Source organism: Pezoporus flaviventris, unplaced genomic scaffold, assembly GCF_033815535.1.
Source record: "Pezoporus flaviventris isolate CSIRO_AGI_PZ_B2104156 unplaced genomic scaffold, CSIRO_AGI_Pfla_v1 ptg000006l, whole genome shotgun sequence".
Taxonomy (NCBI): domain Eukaryota; kingdom Metazoa; phylum Chordata; class Aves; order Psittaciformes; family Psittacidae; genus Pezoporus; species Pezoporus flaviventris.
In genome coordinates, this window is record NW_026892554.1 from 6,045,857 (window position 1) to 6,067,765 (window position 21,909).

Below are 21,909 nucleotides of genomic sequence, written 5' to 3' on the forward strand. Positions count from 1 at the left end.
GGGAAATGGCCATTTTAAGAAGTTCATAGAATATTTATTTACCTCTAAGCAACAGCACTTGATTGTCTAACAGGTCATTTAAAGCTTGTTTTACTTCATTCTGTAGATTTATACCTTATTTATCGCACACAAATAAGACACAGTGGAGTACTTACCCCATATTAAAACAATGTACCTCAGTGGTATGAAATACAAAATAACTGTGGCTGCTGCCAGGACCAAGCAGGCCAGGACAGAGAGGAAAGGCACCGTCCAGTTGAATGTGCTGTAAAGAAAAAGGAAAAATCCTTCTCAACATTTCTGCTCTTGGACATTGCTTGTATTCTGCTACCCAATAATAACGACCTCTTTGCAGTGCTCAGTGCATTCAGATCACTTAAATTGCAGTCTCTTTGGAAGGTGGATATGCAGATTCCTGCATCAGGATGCTATAACACATTAAGGGAGATATCTAAGAGGCTGATATCAAGTCTCTGGGGAGCTCAGTGGACTTGTAAGGCATGTAGCAGGTCATTTTTGTTTCTTCTTTATACGTGTCGCACTTGTTACACATCTCTGCTCATCGGTCAGCTCTCCATTATTCATGGGCGGATTATCTGATCTGGAGATGAGGCCACACTGCGAGTGTGAGCTATCTGAGCTGGCTCCACTGGGCCACAGTGGAGATGACATGGGATGCGTGTCAGTGAACGACATGGCAGGCAGCCAAATTCAACCCCACCAACTTGTAATGGATTGATTATGACATATGCTAAACCTTAAAAGAGCAGTTTATTTCTCTGTATCATATTAGGAAATAATATTCTATATAAACCTCTCAACACACGTATATCTGCTTCTGTTTCCTTGTGTTTTCAGCAACTCCTGACTACATTGTATATAGGAGGCTGCCTTGGGTAAGCTAAAGTATGCTGGCAGTAGCCACGCTTCTGCACACCATCAGCCTGCATCAGATTTTTCCCAAGAGAAGCACTCAAGGGGCTTAGATACTACAGTCTTTCAGACTTTTGCAGCATTATAGCACAAAGTGGGACTTTTTTTCACTCAGACCCTTTATTTCTATGACCATGATGGATTTAAGCTCAGCAGCTATTGCTAACACATCTTTGATGTTACTATATCCCCCTGGTTCCCCATAAGACACACCCCTACAGCATGCACCAAATATTGAGATACCTGGACTACATGAATGCCAGTTAGTCCACAGGAGAATTTACAGATCTGAGCATGTCTGTTTAATACAATCTGCCTGTTAACTTCATCACATCACAGTGATGGGGAGTAGGAAGAAGAGAGAATGAATGTGGACCCACTTATCAGGCTCTAAAATAAGACAAACTTCCCTTGACAGATAGAATTAATAGGATGCTAAAAGAATCACTTTTAAGCTTCAATAAATGTATTAAATATTAACTAAAGATAGGTGGGAGAGGACACACTGTTATCAATCAACGTAGCTTAAGTTAAAGGAAAAAAATAGCAAAACAGCTCAATTCAGTTAAACTATTAAAACTCCCTGTGATTGTATGACTGGAGTGACAGACGGAAACTGCAGCACAATTCAGTCTGTCACTGACAGAAAAACTTCAGTAGCAATTTGTTAACGGTACATTACTGTTGAGTTACAACAGAATTCTTCTGAAATTACATTGGGCATCTGCATTAATACCCAATGTGTTCTTTAAGACCACTGTTACCAAAATGAACATAAGAATTAATAGTACTTAAGCACTGTGAGTCTTCCTGCTATGCAGCTGGGCAGAACAGTGCCCTGTTCATAGACTGGGATACATCTTCGGGCCACTTCTACCCAGCTGGGGTGTCCAGTGTGGAACCACAGCACATGCGTTTGCTGTATTTTTAGCTTGAACCCAGCTCCTCATTAAAGTGTGGCTCGATCACAAACCATCACTTTGTGTTCAAAACAGAAAACAATGTGGGTCAATTAAGACTGAGCTATAAAAGTTTGTGTGTGTTTGTGTGTGGGATTTTCTTTATATTTTAGGCTCTTCACCTCCCTCCTTTGTTAAGGTCAGGAATACTCTATGGGCCTCCCTATGCAACCCGTTGGTCTTCCTCGTGGCACCAGCAGGAAGCAGACAGCTCAAAATGGTAAAAAGAGAATAACACTAATGTGTTGGGTAGGGAAATAAGTGACTGGTAACCTCCTGTAACCATGGAGAGGGCGTGGGAAAGGCAACGCCAACCATCAATTCCTACCTACTTTCTATGAAGAAAATGAAAAGAAATGCCCAAATACTTCTGCGCCCACATCTTCAAGCAATATTTTTCCCTTATGGGGCATTCATGACTCCCCATCCCATCCCAGACAAGACCAGAAATCTAGACAAATGTGATAAGTACATCAGTAGAGCATAAGCTTCTCCTCTTCTAAGGAGATAATACCTAAAAGGGGCCTACAAGGAATCTGGAGAAGGCCTTTTTACAAGGACATGTAGGACAAGGCAAAATGGGTTTAAACTGAAAGGGAGGTTTAGATAAGATATTAAGAAGTAATTCTTTACTGTGATGGTGGTGAGTCACTGACACAGGCTGCCCAGAGAAACTCTGGCTGTCCCATCCCAGACGGTGTTCGAGGCCAGACTGGACAGGGCTTGGAGCAGCCTGGTCTAGTGGAAGCTGTGCCTGCCTGTGGCAGAGGGGCTGGAACTGGATGAACTTTCAGGTCCCTTTCAATCCAAACCGCTCTATGAGCCCATAACTATATGCTTTGGAAAGGTTTCTGGAATAAGAGACTCTAAAGGAAGAAGCAGTGGTGGGACTGGCCACGTTCTCCTGCTGCAGATAAATAACCTTGCAGTTATTTTCAAAGCATGACATCCACTCCACCTTAATCCTCCTGGCTGTGCAAATCGTGGCTAAGCAAGGAAAAAATTCCCACTTACTTTTTAATCCTCTCTCCAAATGATGCTATTTCTTCTAGGATGCTTTGCACAGCTATGATGATCTCTTGGACCATGTGGATTCTCTCAATTAACCCCTTTTTCTCAGATTCCTAACAAAAAAAAAAAAAGAAAACCAAAACTTGTAATACATTCTGTATTTGCTAACATGTTCACAGATAGGTAAAGAAAGTCACATTCCCAGTACTGGGGATGCATCAATAAACTCAAGTGTATCAGTGAAGGAAGAAGAGAATACACACTCTGGGTTTATCACATACAATCAACATGAAGACATGCAGATCCCTGTAATTTCTTCTTTCCTTAGACACACAGGCAGAGATTTCATCATCACTTAACACAAACCTACTGCAGCACCTCAGACCAGACTTTCAGTGAATAACCCAGTTTCATATCAAACCAGAAGAGATGCTGAGCACCCCTGAGTCCAGCTGACATGTAAGGGAGTGCTGGGTGCTCAGGACTTCTCAGGAACAAAAATATTCCTGTGCAGAACTTCTAAATATCACTTTTCTGTGCTTTGTAAACTCCCATCAGCCATGCTGTTTTCTGTATATAGATTAGCAGCAAGACAGCGAATACAATATTTTTTGAACATTCTGTATACAGAAACCCATTCTTTTACTGGGGGGGAAGAATCAAAGGAAAAAATCATTTTCCTTTTACAGCAGCCATCTCACAACTTCATTTCTTACTGCTTATTTTAGGCAACAACATTATAGGACATTACTACACATGTGCAGAAATAAAAAGGAAGCACAGAATGAATTAAAAATCAAAATTACTTAAATCAGCCTTGGAAATCAGTATACAATTATCAGCATTCAGCATTTCTTTGCCAGCAATCTAACACACATACAGGCATGCAAATTGGTGTGGTTGCAGATATTCTAGTGAGAAATCAGCAAAACATTCACTTATTACAAAATGCAGAGGCCTGGACACTGATTTTAAATCACATTTAGACACTCAAAAAATCAGCTCAATTTAGGAAAAAAAAAAAAAAGGCCATTTTAAGCTGCATTTTAACCAGTCAGTGCCCAGAGAGGGGAGATGCTGGTAAAATGCACATTGGATCTGTGTTCTCTGTGGTCCTCACTGGCTGGGGCAGGGGAAAGGATGGGCAGGAGTAAGGGGAAGATTCACTCTGCTTCTGTGCTGTGAACCCACACTATTTCTCCATGCAGGAAAGAGGGTCAGAGGCTACTTAAAAGTCACACTGGGCCAGAGAGATCAAAGCTCATTCCTACAGCCTTTTGGCACTACCATGCTGTGAGAGGGCTTGTGTGCATCTGAGACAGGGGACTGCGCTCATCGTTGTGTGCTGGAGTAATGTGGGAACCATCCTTGGATGCTGAGAAGCAGACATGGCACTACAGCGCTTGTAACCCTTTAGAATTGCTTAATGCCCATTTCTCTTCACAGTAATTTTGGAGATGAAAAAGCCAGCCAAATCCACCGGAGTTATCAAGCTCCAGACATCTGAATATTTGCCTTTAGGTTTCAAGTGAGTGCACAATGAATAGACGCAGCATTTTAAATAATCACACATTTGGGTGCGAAAATGAGTATTTTTACATTAATAAAACAACCAACAAAAATGAAACCCTTGGGGTGTGAAATAACCCCAGAACAAAATAAATAAATAAATAGTCAGTTTATGTGAAAATAGCACCAAAAAGTCACTTTCACACAACTCCAGTTATAACCTTGTTAGGCTCAAATTTAAATGACACATTAAGATTATATTTAACTATTCACTCACTAGAATGGTACAGCAGTCCCTTAACCAGAGCTGGCTTTTTTGCACCAAACTTGGAAGTAGAAGCTGGGGAGCAGTTCATGGAGAACCAGCCAGTGGGAATTTCATTCCATTCAAATTCAGAGGGGTAAAGAAAACACTTTATCTAAAGTGGTATTCCAGGGCAAGCCTACTCTTGCTACCCAGAGCTGCAAGGAAGATCATCTGTCAGCTCTATCTGCATCATGCTGACTTCATTTACACGTCTTCGATTGAGCTTAGAAATGTGGTGATAATGCAATTTAACCAAGACAACATAACTTCTGCTGCAGCCACCGGGCAGACTAAGCAAATAGAACAGAAACTACAAGTTCCCAGGATATAATGACAATTGCATGCACGTTCTAACCTAGCATGCATGCTAAAATCATACCTAGACAAAGATGTTTTCAATTTATAATACAAAATATGCCCAACCATGGAAAAAACAGAGATAGACTAGGATTAGAAAGCCTTGTACATGAAATCAGTTATTAGAGAGTAAAATAGGCTACCAAGTGCCCATTCAGTACGCACCACAGTATGTATGCAGAATCACTTGAAACTCCTGGAAATCTGTCGAGATCTTTTCTTTGTTATTTATTTGGGGTATTTTGTTATTTGCTTTTTGGTTATTTGTTTTGTTCTGGCAACCTGCAGTCTAAACACATCTACAGGATGATTAGGTCGCTGGTTAAGCAAGACAGAAGCAGACAAATGAAGTACAGCAAATGGGATTTTCCAAGTTATTTAGGTTTTGGGGGGCTGTTTATGCTTTCTGAAGCTGACACCTTACAAAACACTGTTGAAAGCAGTAAGAGTTAATAGTCCATCAAGAGGACAGCCACAGGTCCATATTTATTAGTAAGTGGGCAATTCTCAGACAGAAAACTATATTTGAACATTTCCATAGTTGTGGAAGATGTAATAAATAATCCTAAATATGTCTTCCACTTTCCCATCTGTGCAAGGTCCCATCATCCAGACAATTTTTCTCCCTCCTCCTCAGGTATCATTCCTTTCTGATATCTTTTGGACTCGATATATTATGCTGCTTGAAAACAGGATTTGGATACCCATGGTTTAAAATCACAGCTCAGAAGCTTTTGCTTGAATCAAAAATAAAATATCCTGCCTGTTTCTGGCATTTTTTTTCCTAAAACCAGTCGTGAAACGTCCATTCCTTCAAGGCCTTTTGCTTCTTTATTTCTGAGGTGATTACAGCACTGTGGGTGGACCAGAACTAGTCTTCAGCCTCTGGGAAAGAATTAACTCCATCAAAATAAGTTTACAACTGAGAATTAATTATATAATCAGTGTGTTACTTTAAATCTTCCTTGCATATACTGATTTAGAAACCTTCATTTCTACATTAATTGCCTGAACAAAGCCACAAAAGGGGACTTAAAAAAAGGTTAAGCATGTCAGAGAAGAGGGGAATAAAACAACAACCACCCAGCAAATTCAGAAGTTAAGTCTTTTGTGCCCAGCTAATGCACACCAACTTAAATTTGGCAATGAAGACACCAAATCTCTGCTGTACTGAATGAAATGTACTTCTAGATTTTTCTATTTCTGAAATACGTAACAGCTAATAAACAGTACACATAAATGCACTCAAAGGGTTACTATGGCTTTGTGTTATGCCGCTGCCAGACATTCAGGGACAGTTGCAGAAGAATCTGCCTCACTACCCCAAAATTGAGGTAATTCCTACACCACAGACTTTAAAAGCGTATGAAATGTGGGGCGGGCCAGGAGAGGACATCTTGAGCATTAACATGGCAATTCATGATTGGTGTGCTCTCTTTCTGAGAACTGGGCTTGGAAGGGAAAAATCACAAGATCTACAGAGGGAGAGCCTGAAAGCAAAGACTGTCTGTTTTTCAAAGACCAAGTAATGCTAGTTACTACTTCTGCTCTAAAAGAGCATTTGTTACCGAATTGAAAACTTGGATGGTGGAGATTTTCTAACTTCTTGTGATCATTTGTTTCAATGATTAATAGCCTTCATCCTTACCAAAAGCTGTTCCCTATTTTTCCAATCTGTCCTTCAGATATTTTTCCGCCGGATACATCCAAACCAGTAAGCAACACTCCAAACGCACAGACAATTTTTAACATTGTTCTCTAAGTGTATTTCTGATGTATGCTTCCAATATCAACTGCATACAACTAAAAACTGATGCTTGAAGCCATGAACAAGTTCTAAATACTTGCTCACTTGGATTTCGCATAAAACACTTGCACAGAAAGAAATCTATGTGACTTTTCAGACAAGTGGTATTCATCAGCAGATCTCTGGCGTGCCAAGGGAAACTCAATATACAAAGCTGAGCAACACTTGGGGGCAAGGATGAGGAAAAGGGGAGGAGAAAAAATAAATACCAATTAATGCAAAAGGAGGAAGAAAACAGGATACAGACAGCTAAGGAATTAAAATCTTGAATATTCAGGAATTCAAAGGAATTCAATGCCCAGCCCTAGGCTGGCCTAACTTTCAGGATTAGGTTGGATTTTTACAGTAGCTATTCTCATTATCCCACCACTGCTGCTGCAAGCACATTAGGGCAATGTTTTACCAGGATTCGTCCCACATACCAGATATGAACTCCCCAGTGCATTAGCAACAAACAAGATTGATGGAAAGGGTAAAAAAAGGAAAAAAGTTCGGGCATGCATGTCTCTGCCCCACTGTTATTCTGTTGGGTTTTGGTTTTTAAAACAAACCAAACATGCTGTGGTTTAGAGAAAGGCAGACTTAGCTGAAATTGGATTTAACTTACAGCTTGCTCTGTGCTAGACTACACAACTCTGACCTTACCAGTGTCCAGCAAAACCTGGGCCAAAGCAACATCTTAAGGCCAAAATACTCCTTGATGAAGGACTTCTGAAACCAAATAGATTTTGTTGGCTATAAGCAGCAGACCACTGAGTTCTATTGTCTGCAGGGAACCCTTCACTAACAGCTTCAGTCTAGCAGCAGAATGAAGCTCTTGTGGGAGGTGGCAGCCATGGAGTGACAGACAGTCTCTTGGTAGCTAAAATGAATTCCAGGCAGAGCTTTGAAAACAGTCACCACAGCAACCTTGAACTGGATCCTGCCTCTGATGGGAGCCAAAGGCAGCTGGAAGGAACCCAGCAATCTGCCTTGCTGAGTCACTGTCTTGCCCTGTGCTGCAGCGTCTGCTGCGTGGCAAGGAGACCTTCTCGGAGCTTCCAGGAGGATGGGTACCCGGAGAGGATGGCTGCCAAACTCTCAGCAATTGCCTCCTGCAGGCCTGAAACTGTGCATCACAGGATCTTTTTGTTTATTAACACCATGCTGCAAATGTGCCTGCCTGGCTGTGGAAATTGAGTGAATCTGCACGTACTTGAAATAATTACCAAATAGAGGAAATGCAACACATACGGGTCAATTTATGCTCTCAGTTAAAAAGGTGTGAAATCTGGAATAATTCCACCAGAGCCAATTGAATCACTTCGGATTGATGTTACGAAGGAGAGCACCATCGGCCTTAAAAGGACGCGTTTCAAAAGCAATGGCACATCATCCTACAGCTAAGGCTAGGGGAACACCGGCTAAAAGGCAGAGATGACCACTTCACGCCTTGTTCAGCAATGCTTACACTTTCTTTGCTTACATGAGATGAATCTCATCCGTGTACAAGACACCAGCAAAACTCTTCTAAGCCCAGCCCATAAACAAACTTATGTGGAGAGGTTTAGGTCATTAACTCTGTTGCTTTCTCTCTACACAGGCATGAAATGTAGGGGTGGGGGGAGGTTAAGAGGCATTTTCTGTACTTGCTCACATTTTCACAGACATGTAAAGTAATCCAAAGTCGGGTGGCATTGCTACAGATTTTAAAGCAATACTGGTAGTCTCAACAGAATAAAACACCACTAGGTGAGGAACATAAGGAGCAACAAAAAAGAAGCCTGAATGGAAATATAAAGTCATCAGTAAATCTTTGATTTAAAAAACAAAAGGTGAAAGAAAACAAAAGGGTCAAAATAAGTGCTTTCTCCTGGAAATACACGAGAGACCTAAGAACAATCACATGGTGATTAGAATTAAACTACTGGATCGTCGTCTACAATCTAGGTAATGGTCTTTAGCAATTTGGGTACAAGAGAAAGATAGATCTATTCATACTTCTGGACAATTCAAAATAAATTTTAACATTTTACATAGTTGTCCCTTAGGAGTTCCAAGAACTTGATGAGGTTTGTGTGCTTGATCCAGTGACCTGCCTACTCCTACTACTTAATGTTTCTTCAGGGACATACAGAAGCTATGGTGTTGGTTTACCTACCTCCAGAGGAAGAATTTTAGACTGCCATAGGGCTGCTAAGGTTTCTATGTAAGGAGAACCATACCACAGTCCCCAAGATATCTAAAAGTCCTCTGCAAGTCCCTCCTTTCAGCATCTCTCTCCCATCACTTCTAAACCTATGAATTGCTAGGTCAATATGCTGAGACAAGGACTGTGACAATGTCTGCGATGTCTATGGATAAGAGCAGTCCTAAACAATGCTGCAGTATAAGAATTAACAACAGACCATTTATCCTCCAGTTTCTTGATGCAGGAGGCTCCCAAGCAAAGAACGAAGCACAACCAGAGAAACCCCTGCACTCTGTATTAACAAGTTTGATAGGGTTAATAAGAAGCCTGGAAAAAACAGAAGCTGTAATTGCATCTTAAGTGATACCTGGAAACTTGCATTACACTTCAGTCAAGATGGTTGCAAGACCGGATGATTATGTGTGCTTAGAAGTGTCACATCCTCCAGCTCTGAACCAAGCATAGCTCTGGCAAGTAGCAGAACCCATCCCTTCAGCTTCTCCATCACTAACATATTCACAGTCTCTGAATATGTTCACAGAAGCAAGCAGCGAGAAGCCACAAAAAGCCAAACGAAGAAAGAACAGCAATTTAAGGGAGTCCACGCCTACACAAACACACACCTTGGGGCTTCTTTTGTGGAGAGCCCTTGCTAGTCTGAACATACCCTGTGCACCATGGGGTATTTTCAAGTCTTTATCATCATGTCTCTTCAGCAGTCTTAACGGGAGATGTTGAAATGCTATACTGCAATTGTTGTATTGAAGAGAAAAAGAAAAAAACTAATGAAATTATTTATACTTCCAGGGAAGAAAACAATGAGATGATATTGTCTTGATGACCTTTCCTAAGTATGGGGATATAGCATCTTACACAATAGACTCTTGGTTCATGTTTCAATTACTGACCTTTACAGTGGAGAAAATTAATGCAATTTTCATCGTAATCCACCCGTACAAATAAGATCCATACGGAAGGTTTCCACATGCTGAATCTAACTCCAATGGAAAATGTCAGCTGTTTGCTACTGGATGAATTTGACTGTAATTTGTTTGGCTGGAGTCTTTCTGAATCGTGTTCATAAAACTTTGTATATTTTTTTGTCCCTATTTTTGACAGAGAATTTCCTACATAAGAAACATTGGATTTTTTGGGGGGGGATTTTTCCCACTGTTCTTTTTTCCAATACATGAGATATTAAACATTTCTTGGAAGTTGCCAGATAACTTGGCTTAAAGCCACGGTGTTGTCTGATACTTCCCTATTACATCCCATTAGCCAAGCAGGGCTATGTTGGCTCACCACTGGATTGAGACCATCCAAAAAACCCAAAACCAAACAAACACGGAAACACACAAAAAAATACCCCTCAAAACACAACAGGAATTGTTGTCGATTTAGTTTCTTTCTCTGATTTTCCTTTGATTCAGTTACTAGACCTGGAATTAGCAATCATTTAAGTTTTATCTGGTTGGGAAGAGAAGAAAGCTTTTATCCATACAACTTAAGATCATCAGAAGACTCTTTAAAGCCGGGTGCTATGACACACTCATTAACCAGGGTAGCTGCCTGCTCTTGAAGCTATACAGTCATTGTCAAAAAAGGAAAAAAAAAGGAGTAAAATAAATAGACACGGTCAACAATCAAACAATTTGCACTGAGCTACATGTAACTTGTCTATACCTTCCTACTGGCAGGCAAAAGATGTTTTGGTGATGTAATTTTAAAACAATCCTTATTCAGACAGCTTGACAGACCCCAGAGCCGACAAGATGCAGCCTGAACTCCATGTCCAAGATGGCACAAATCCGAGAAGGCATTCATCCACCGAAGAGCTTGTGCCAAAGGGACAGAGCTCTCTTATCTTTTGCAGTTCTCCATGCTGGTATTTGGGGAGGGCAGAGGGGGAAAGAAAGGGGGAGTTGGCAATTAAGCCCTGTCATTTAAGACAGATAGTTTAGGTGGGGGGAGTTAATCTGCTCTTGGGTTTTTGAACTAAGTGTCTGTGTATTTCTAATTTGTAAACAGTTCATCTGTTAGAGCGTGTGTTACAATTCCCAGAAGCATGGCCTGTTATGTCTAACATGCAGCAGAACCCAGAAAGGCTATGTGTGTGAGTATTTTGATACAGCACGATGATAGGAAACAGAAACAGTGACCTTGTATACCACAACCCAACTAGCAGATTCCAACTTTAGGAGCTCTTGTATTAGGGAGGAAAAAAAATACACAGACTTCTTTCTAAAGTATAATTGTCTGTTTAAATGTTGGCATTGCTATGAGATAATGTCATAAAATCACATTTTTCTTACACTCCCTCGAGAGCATTGACCACCCTCAGATTTGGAAAAGTCACTTGGAATAACCTAATGTACTTAAACATGCAAGTCATCACAGTGCAAGCATGGTCCATCAATGATGCAAAGCAGGAATATACCCAGGACAGGATGAAGACACTAAGGCCATGCTGCACAGCACTTGTCATGGGACACATGTAGTGGCTGGCAATTCTCTCTCCTGGCAATTCTGTGTCAGGATTCCATAGACCCATAACACTAGTATATCAATTAATACAAGTTATGAATTATTATTGCTGTAATGTTGGGATATAAAGTGCTATCTTGATGAGAAAGCCTGCTGGAGGTGTCTACTGCTTTAGCCAGTACTAGTAGCTTTCCATTTTCAAGAGTGCATGCAGGAAACAGAGATGGAGGCAATGCTGATTACAAAATGGTAGAGAAAAGCTCAACATTGACTCTCAGGAGTTTTCCCACACTGGCATACTTAGTTAAAAGAAACCAAGAAAGAGGATGACAGTGGAATTGCCTTGGGAGAGAGGCTGGAGGGGTATCGTGGCAAAAATTCAAAGCGATCAGATCCATATTTAAGTGGCCCAGTTGTATTTATAGATAGAACCAAAGCCACTGGAGATAAATCCAGGGTAAATGTAACCTAGAATATTTTGGCTTTGCAGCAATAAATCTCTTTCACAGCACAGGAAACAGAGGATTAAATACCTATTTAATACATTTTAACTTGTTTTTTTTCACCTCAGCACTTGCAAATGAGAAAGAGGCATATGAAAAAAGGAAGACAGAAAATGGGATTAGTTCCAGCAAATAAGTTACACCTTTAGGCATCACACAAATAAGATGTAGGCTCAATATTTACAGGTGTCTAATTTTGGGTACCCACAGAATATAAATTATTGACTTTTAGAGATGCACAGTGTTCCTTTGGAAAAGGTACAACTTTCATTTAACAACTTCTGGTGAATCCCAGATATTGGTCCTTTTAGTTGTCCAATTTTACAATGCAGAGAGTGAATTATAAATGGGAATATTTAAACACGAAACCTGTAATTCAACTAGGTTGGCTAAAATTCACTTTATAACTTTGACGGATTTCTGGTTTCTCATTAAAACATAACCATAGAAGAGCTTGTTAAGCTTAAATAACTACCCCCCCATCAATTAGACTGCGAAGCTTCAATTCTAGTGTCTTCAACTGAGAAGAGTTAAGGTGCACTTGCTAACTGTGGTATTGATTTACTTCTCAATGATCAACAATTTCACTGCAACACTTTTAAAACATAGAATATTCAAGAGTCCTATTAACTTAGTATGCAATTTGAAAGTTTCACATTGCCTTGTGAACATTTTCTTCCTAACAGCTAATGTTCCCCTGCATGCTGTTGCTCGTTAAATAATTCCTCACCTTTTAGCTTTAAAGTATTTATAGATTATCAGATCCTCCTTCACTTACTTATGTTTTTTCAAGCTGTATACATTAAGTTCTCTTAATCTTTCTTCAGATGTCATGCCCTCTAATCCTTTTATCATTTGTCACTGTGGTTTGATAAACTCGAAAAAAAAATCCAATGAATTTTTCACAGTGAGAAGAATGAGTAAGTATGCTCCAATAAAATACAAAACAGGCCTTGCCAATTCCAATTCTTTCTATATTTCAGCCAATGAACCAAACCCCAAGCTTTTAAAGAAATGTTAAGAAAATTCTAACCAGTTCTCCACGTATTACACCAATTCTGGCCAACAGAAATGAAAATGCCAAATCTTCTGGGGAAAGCCATTAGCACAAAATGTGACCCAACACCAGAAATTCAGGTGGAGGATTTTACATACTCATGTGTGTCTTTACACCTTGTCTACCCATACGCATCATACCCATACCCTACCCATACCCTCACCTACCCACACCTATCAGTACACATACATACACGTGCCTGTTACGATTTCAAGCACAAAGTGGGGACTGCTCAGATTCAGTTAATGTTCAGAGATCTCGCATAGATTACACCACTATGGAATGTTACATAAACCAATCTTTTCATATTTTCAAATTTGCCAGTGAGCAAACTAGTAACAATTGTTTTTTCCAGTTACTACACATAATACATGAAGATCTCATGGAAATAGGATGGTGGGTGTGTGCTCTCCCACGTTCCTTCTGATTCTAGCTAACACAATCGTGAGATACACTTACCTTATCATCTTCATCCTCATCTTCATCCAAGCCCATAAGCTCCTGCAAAAGCAGATGTCCACATTTCAAAATGCTACACTTATTTTTCAGTGACAGGCAACATTTGTAAAGCTTCTGATACTCCCACAACATTTCATTACACAGTTTTCTCTCACTTCTACTGCAAGTCATCAAAAACCCCACTGCTTTCACCTTTCAGAAATAACATTTTGTATTCAAGGACTTTTTGGGTTTTTTGCAGTATCCGGAACAAAGCCTGCAATACCCTATACAAATTTTAAGTCTAAATAAAGCATTAGTGGCTGTACCCAGTAGTTTGAAGGCAACAGGCATTCAAATTCACTGACAACTTATGTATGTCTGTAAACAGCTTTGTTCTTAGTCTGACAAATGAACCAGCTGGCATGTCAAGGCTGAGGACTCTATACTCAACTTGTTCCATCTTTGCTGCTACAATGACTGTTCCCTCCCTTTAGGGCCGTTACTGAAACATTAGACTTCAGAAAATACATTCAGATGAACATAATCAATCTCACAAATCACAGTCAGATTTCTATGCAGCATTATTTTCTCCCTTTAACTTTTACGCTGACAGGTAGGAGGGGAAACAAAAGACTTGGCTAAGGCTTGAAATTAGGAGCACTTGGCTTTCAATTCAGGTATTTAATAATCTGAGCCTTTAACAGGGTCCTCTAAGTTCTTGGTTATTTACTAGGTACATTTGAATCACTGCATTACATGTTTAAATACAGCAAACATGCAAAGAATGTGAAGAATCATAATAAAAAGATGGTTTGGATTTGTGTTTTAAAGCAGTTGCATCCAGTATGCTCAGATACCCAGATTTACTCTTTGGCTCTCTGGAACACCCCAAACAGCTGAATTAACGCTGAGCATGGTTTACATTTCCACAGAAACATCCCATCTGTAAATCATAAGCCATTTTACCAATATTTATGAATTTAGCCTCCTGGCAACTGCATCATGCGTACAAAGTTAATACTGTTATTTTCATTTTATAGCACAGAAATCAGAGAGAATTCAAGGTCCACTTTTGCAAGGAGTGTTACTCGCATTATACACAAAATGTGCATGCTGGCACACAAAACCCAAAGGTAATACACATGCAGCCAAGGCCTAAAGAAGCAAGAAAAGGTAAATAAATGACTGTATAAAAAGCATCGGTATTTTGAAGAAAACCTTTTCTCATCTGCAGGACAGATGTGACATGGGGTAGCACCTGATTGTCTATTTCTGACCTACAGATGGTTAGAATCACAGGCACACATAAAAAAGAAATCAGGTAATATTAAAGGCACTTTGACTACTTGTTCCATATGATCCCAATCCTGCAAAGCACTTAGGCAGATGTGTAACTTTGCTTATGCAGAATGCACGCCTGAATTTCACTCACTGCAATGCATCGCTCACAGGATGTGTGACAGCAAAAGGGCCAACTTTCTGATGGACCTTTCTTCAGTATTACTACAATTAACCTGTATTTTCATGCATAGCCTTTTGCAGTACCCACATAAATGATGTACTGCTCAATTTTGCTTACTTATGTGAAATGCTCCTCACTTGAACATGCAACAAACTCAATCACAGGATGAGTGATGGGTGCTGGAAGGTTTTCTCTGAGTATTTTTTTCTGGGTAGGTCATTATTATTTATCACCTTTTGTATTAAAAACAAAACCACCTGTTTGGCTGGGACTTTCCTACATGCGAAGCTCTCATTTTTCAGATCAAATGAAGTAGTTACTGAAGACACACTGTATCTTTCTATGTTATTCTGGACTTAGTTGAAATTGGAGATAAGCATTTCTTTCACCATGTTCTCAAATCAAGTCTGTATTCTAGTCTGGATAATGCAATTTTCCCTATTTTCTAACGATGTTTCCACATCATAAGAGATGTGTACTGAACTAGGAGCAACTTTTCTCACTAAAACTAATAAGCCAGCTATCAGCCTTTTTAATTCTAGGATATTATTTCTTTGCATAAAATCCACTTGATTCATTTGAGTACAGGTATTCTTCATGGGTACAAATGTCAATCATCTTTTTAGACAAAGTTAGAAGGAACCTATAATTCAACCTGCATTTCATAACTGGTTACACATTTTAAACTAGATTATTATGGACATTCATGAACTTATTTTCATTTCTAACTGTAATTACCATTGCTCTGTAAGTAGAGACAGTGGCCAACATCAAACAGCGTTTCATACTCCAGCAACTTTGCCACACATACTGTAATTATTTTTATATTTAAATCTTTTTTTCTCCCAGATCAAGGGAAGGCTGGGGGGGGTGGAGAACGGGATGACAGAGGGGAAGCATTTGTCATTTAAAGGGGGGTGGGAAGGAGGAATAAGGGCTTCCTAAAGTCTCAATCACAGGAAAAGATTTAAAAATAACTTCTCCTTTGGCTTCTATCGACTTTCCTCTTCTGTGAATCATTAGTGTGACACAAAGCGTACAAGTAATAAGGTCATGGGTTTTAGAAACTTGTCGCTTTGTAAGTGTTTCTTATTTCAACTTAAAAACATTTGTAGTTATTTAGTAAGTAAAATCCCCATCCTACACACTCTCCTTGTCTTCTCCTATGACTCTGAATGGATTATTGCTTGAACTGAATCATGAAAATTGAGAGGGTTGACATTTCTTTTCAGTAAATTCGAAATAGAAATGCTATTTAGCTACGTAACTTGCTCAATACCATTAAAATATGTAACATTTTGCTCATGGGCAAATTCAAGCTGGGGATGCCAGAAATGTTACTGCCACTTTACTTGCCTGGGCATCTTGGGTGTTGTTGATCTTGCCTGTTGTGATGAGGGAGAAGTTGTATGCAAACAGCACCAGCAGAGCCAGGGGCACCATGTACAGTTCCACGGTCCAGACGGTGACCACAAATACCTGGGAGAAATAAAGCAGCAGAAGGGAACACATACAAGTGTTTAAAGTGAAAGGCATATAAGCAAACCTTTCAGTTATTATCCCTATGTACACTCATCCTTGAATCCCTGTTAATCTCATTCATATTATTATTATTTTGGCAAAGAGAATCTGCTCTCAAAGCACGCTCTCTTTCTCTGCTGTTTGAACCCATTAGGCTTCTGTTTCATAGCTTCTCATCCCCTGTATCTGGTGAAGTACAAGGCCATGAATATACGGGCAGTCTGAAGGTTTTATTCACTTCTTCCTTGGACCCCCTCAAGCCTGAAAGACTTTTGTCCTTAGTACTACTGAATAACAGATCCACTTACAGAGGTAAACCTGCACCACTTGATCAAACCCTATTTGCCATGTGATCTTTCATAGGTTAGAGGAGAGTTTAATCCTCTTGTGTAACAGGAACCATTCAGCTCCCTTGTCACTGCAAAGGGGACAATCAGCAAACGCACCTTCACCATTAATCCATCTATGTTCTCAGCATAGCAGCATCATTTCCTTCCAGAAGGAACTAGGTTGCACATAATTTTGGAAAGGGATTCAGTAAGTCTCTGTTCTCATACCCTTGCTATTTTTCAGCATGACATATTCCGATTTCACTGGTTGATACCAAACCAAGCTGCAAGCCTATCTTGCAGTACCAACGGTACCTGAACAGACGGCAAACTTGGAGTGGTTGGCAATGCAAAGTTAACAAACTAAATCCAGAGCTGCCATAAAATGCATGTTGTGATCCCATTTCCTTTTCTACTCATACATAGTGTTTCCAGAAGAACTGCCTAATGGTGGTGGAAATCTGAAGCTATTTTAAACACTCTCCTCTACAGACAAAGCACAAACACATTTAACTGTTTTTTCTTCCTCAAAAGGAACCTGGGTTGATCAGAAACAAAAAAAAAAACAACTAAACACATTTTTGGATTAATACAAGTAGGTGAAAATTAGTCAGATCCAGTTAAAGTATCTCAAACTGCAACAAAAGGGAAACTCTATGGGTAATCAGAAAGCTAAATCTCTACCGCCCTTCATCCTTGGGCCATTAGGTATTACATATATAAAAGCAACACTGACACTTGCAGAATAGGATATTTATGGCAATGTATTTTTGTGTTATGTATCTGAAAGTCCAACTACACTGTACCAATAAGAATTTCCCACTGCATTCAGCACGGTGAGAATTTATACCACTACAAAACAGCAGCTGTTGTAATTTTAAAACAGAAAGACATCAAGCAAGTGGTCAGTTAATATCTACCACGGGCCAAACATAAACCAAGAAACAATGACTGTATCTGTAACCTTCCCCAAAACAGCAGTTGCATTTTCTAGAGGGAACCTGACTTTATGCTATCGGCTGCTACGCAAGGAATTAGACTGTCATCCTATTATTGGCATTTGTGGGCCAGTAAAACAATCTCTGCGATATATTCATTTATAAAATGGGCTGACAGCCAGACAATATATCCCCATGCCACTGATTTGCAGCATAGGAATGTAGAAGAGGATTCGTTTTGTTTTTAATTTCCGGTCCTGATTTTCACCATAGGAGTGATAATGATTCCAACTGCCACATTTTATATGTAAACAAGGCAAGAGAAACACAAGAATCCTGGCCAAGAAGGCATGGTACTTGGTCTGCCTTACAGACTTCTTGCATGGCTTTAGTTAATAAAGACTTCAAAAACTGTTATATTCCAACCTAAGAAGTCCTCCCTAAATATAAAAGTTCTAATCTGAGCAAGTTCCTCTGAAGCTATTCCAATTCCCTTGCTTTGTAAGACAAAATGAAGCTGATACCAGCTCCTATCCTACTTTAAATGTCACTCTAAAGCACAAAGACTTGTTACGGTACACATCTATACAGATATCTATCTCAGGTATATATGGAGAGATAAAAACAGACACACACACATAAATACATCTGATCCTTATGTAAACTACTTCATGGAAATTCATATTGCTAGGTATTAATTCAAAACATTTGCTTCAGCCTGTTGGAGGAGGTTGCATTTACATCGTCTCCGCGGGGTATTTCAAACTCAGTCTTGTCTTAACGCAGCAAAAAGACTCCACCAGCAGTCAGCTAGGCAAAGTCCTACAGGAGTCAATGAAGCTCTTGAAGAACCTCTCTTCATTCATTCAGTTGCAGGACTTGAACCAATTTTAGTGCATCTGTCACCATCCTATATGAACATCACCCTGCTCGGTTGCAAGTATAATACAACCTTGCAATCACGGGTCATTTAGGCAAGATACAAAATCAAGACCTTGGTGATTTTAGATCCAACAGTACATTTTGTGTATTATTAAGTTTCAGACCTTAAAACTTAATTACAAAATCTCACTGTAGTCTCAAATTGATAGCTGAGGCATACTGCCGCTTCCTTTCTAATGCTGACTGGTTAATCGGTTGCTGAGTTATATCTCAGGCTGTGATGCTTTGATAGAGCTCCCACATCTCCTTAAGAAGAGTTGCTTTACTGCTACCGCCGCAGTAAAGGGAACTCTCATTACTGTGACACAACACAGACACAAGACAAATTGATTTAGCTATTCAGAAATTATTTAGCCTCGGAGGTATGGGAAATGATTGCTGTGAACACAGAGTACATAATAAAAGTTCAGAGGGTGTTTATAAAGCGAATGGAAATATTTCTGCGTTCTAACAGCCTTTTGAGTAGTTCTGAAACATTGGTTTTCAAAGCAGTTCCCAAACAGGCCCCATGTCCTATTTTATCAGCTCTCAGGCAGCTCCCTGACACTGACTACAGCATCAGCAGCCCTGTGATATGGACACTCACACCTCAGATTACAAGGATCTTGATCGTGCATGTTTTTATTGTCTCCGCAGTGATACCTTAAGCCTGGGAGAAGCTCTGCATTCTGCTCCCTAAACTATTTTCTTATAATAATTTCTTTGACAAAACTCAAGAATGGTTCAGCTGCTGACGTACTGAATCACAGAATAATAGAATGGTTTGGGTTGGAAAGGACTTTAAAATCATCCTGTTCCAACATCCTGCCATGGGCAGAGACACCTCACACTAGACCAGGTTACTCCAAGCCCTGTCCAACCTGGCCTTGAACACTTCCAGGGATGGGGCAGCCACAGCTTCTCTGGGAACCCTATGGCTCACCACCCTCACAGTAAAGAATATATTCCTTATATCCAACCTAAATCTCCCCTGTTTAAGTTCAAACTCAAATAAATCCGTATATATGTCTCTATAATGGCTACTGCAAGGAACAATATCTTCCTGATTTCTTCTAATCCTCTCAGCATTTTGCCTAATACATAGACTGGTAAGGGAAGTCATTAAAGGTTCAGATCACTTGTTCAATATCACAAATGTCAAGAACAGAAACCAAGCCTCTGTTTCAAATGATCCAGTTTTAACAAACCATACCTTTTTCTATGTTTCACATCATCGTTAGACCAAGTTCTGTCACACATAATCCATTACATCATCAATACCTTTTCTGCTGGGCTTCATACTGTGCATGAGAGAAGTTAAAAGGACAGAAGCCAATTTCTAAAATAACACAAGTACAATCTGGTTTTCTGCGTTACTGCTTTTCATGCAATTGGAGAGTATAAAAGCCTATTACAGAACTGAGCATTTTAATTCACAGCATTATAAAACAATGATCAGAATAGAAACAGCAATGGTAAATGTATCTAGAGGGAGGGGGGGGAAGAGCTCTTGAAACTGATATTTAGATGAGAGCTCTACCTAGAAGAGAACAGCAATATCACAGCCTTGGAGAAAGGACCACTTGATTTCAGCTGATTAATGTGTTACTATTTCAAAGGGCCTAATAACTACAAGTTAAAGCTCTGGAGGTTTGGAAGCTGTTTCATCTGAAAATCGCTGAAGAGGGGTCCAACTGTTCCTGTCAAGAAGCATGGAGTTTGAACAACCATAAGAGTGGCCCTTTTGACAGCAGTACAAAAGATGAGAGAAGGCAGTCTCAACTGAAAGTAAAAACAAACCCTTAGAAACACGTTTCAAATCTGGTTTTTCTGACCCTCTGGTTCCAATTTAGGATCTATTAAGAACAGATTTTAGACGGGTGTCTACTAAAGTATGCCCATAAAACATTTGTCACCAGCAAACCCACAGTCATGGGATAGAACACATTTAAGAGGTTTAGAAACCTGGCATTAGATAAGATCTTCTGTGTAATTTTCCTAAGCAGTAATTATATAATGTTTTAAGTCTAAAAAACAAGCTGGTTTGGACCTGTTGAATCTTTGGAGAAGTAAAAGATGCTGTGCTGTGTGACAGAATAATCCTTGGAAAACAACAGCGACGGGAGAAGGAGAGGGATACATTCCATCAGATGGAAAAAATAAAAGTGAAAGGAGATTAAACGCATGCAAGGAACCTGCGGTAAAAGGTTATTTTCTCAGCCCTTGTAGGCTCCAATGCTAATGAAATGCCTCATCAGCAGAGCTGTGAAAAATATGATTTGAAACTCCAAGTTTCAAAACCACACACAATTTATCCGAACTTTAAACTACTAACAGCTTCCTCAAAAGTTTCCTTGCAATTTATAAACACGGCCAGCGCAATTCATGCAGCCCAGAGAAAAACTTGAGCTGATGCTGCTTTGAATGGCCAATTTATGTCTTGAACTAAACAAAAGCACTGATTTCAATTTGAGACACAAAGATATGATCCTCTTTATTTACAGGGTAAATGAATTACATATTTTTAACTTATCTCTGGGTTACGTAGTCTCAAATTGCCGTGTTCGCACAAACGGACGCTATTAAAAAGGAGAAATTTCTGCAGCTCAATATTCAGGGACCAACGCTCCATCATATATTTTTCCTAAGCTTTCAGTCCCTCTGCCCCAAACAAAATGCAGGATATTAGCCAATAACATAAGATACTTGCTCCCTAAAAGGGCATTTGAATCCCTTGGAGGCAATAAGCCTGTCGACAACAAATTATTTCTGACAGATACTTATTCCTGTCCTTAGAAAGGGAGAGTAGAAGAGGAGCGAAAGAACACACTCACACAGAGCAGTGTGTTTGTGCTTTGTGCTTTTGGGTGGGTAGGTTGGACTAGTGAGAATATTACAAAAAGAAGCCTATGAGAATTATGAAAATTAGACTAATACAGCCCCACATCAGGGCATGGCAAAGACGGGTTGAGGCAGTCATGTTTTATGTATCTCCCACTAAAGGCCCTCTCCAAAAGATTCACTTTTTTCTTTAAGAACACAACCTCTTCCAAAGATGTATTCCAGAATTGCTTGTACTAATAGTCTCCTTCCCACATCCAACTGAGAGCACTCCAGTGCCACTTCACAGCCACCAAAGCTGGAGCTCAAGGAGGGGTCAGTTATGAGCAGAATCACTTCTTCATTGCAATGCAGTAAGA

The 21,909-nt window shown here is 39.8% G+C and overlaps 1 protein-coding gene across 2 annotated transcripts in view; it reads right to left on the reverse strand.

The window, feature by feature from the left end:
- The window catches only part of MCTP2 (multiple C2 and transmembrane domain containing 2), a 111,530-nt gene that overhangs the window by 6,826 nt on the left and 82,795 nt on the right, over window positions 1–21,909 (reverse strand). For both annotated transcript variants that reach the window (XM_061446716.1, XM_061446717.1), the window contains 4 exons: window positions 16,357–16,479; window positions 13,557–13,598; window positions 2,907–3,016; window positions 156–265 (listed from right to left, as the gene is read on the reverse strand). In XM_061446716.1, coding sequence (XP_061302700.1) covers window positions 156–265; window positions 2,907–3,016; window positions 13,557–13,598; window positions 16,357–16,479 — 385 coding nt within the window. The remainder of the gene's footprint in view (window positions 1–155; window positions 266–2,906; window positions 3,017–13,556; window positions 13,599–16,356; window positions 16,480–21,909) is intronic.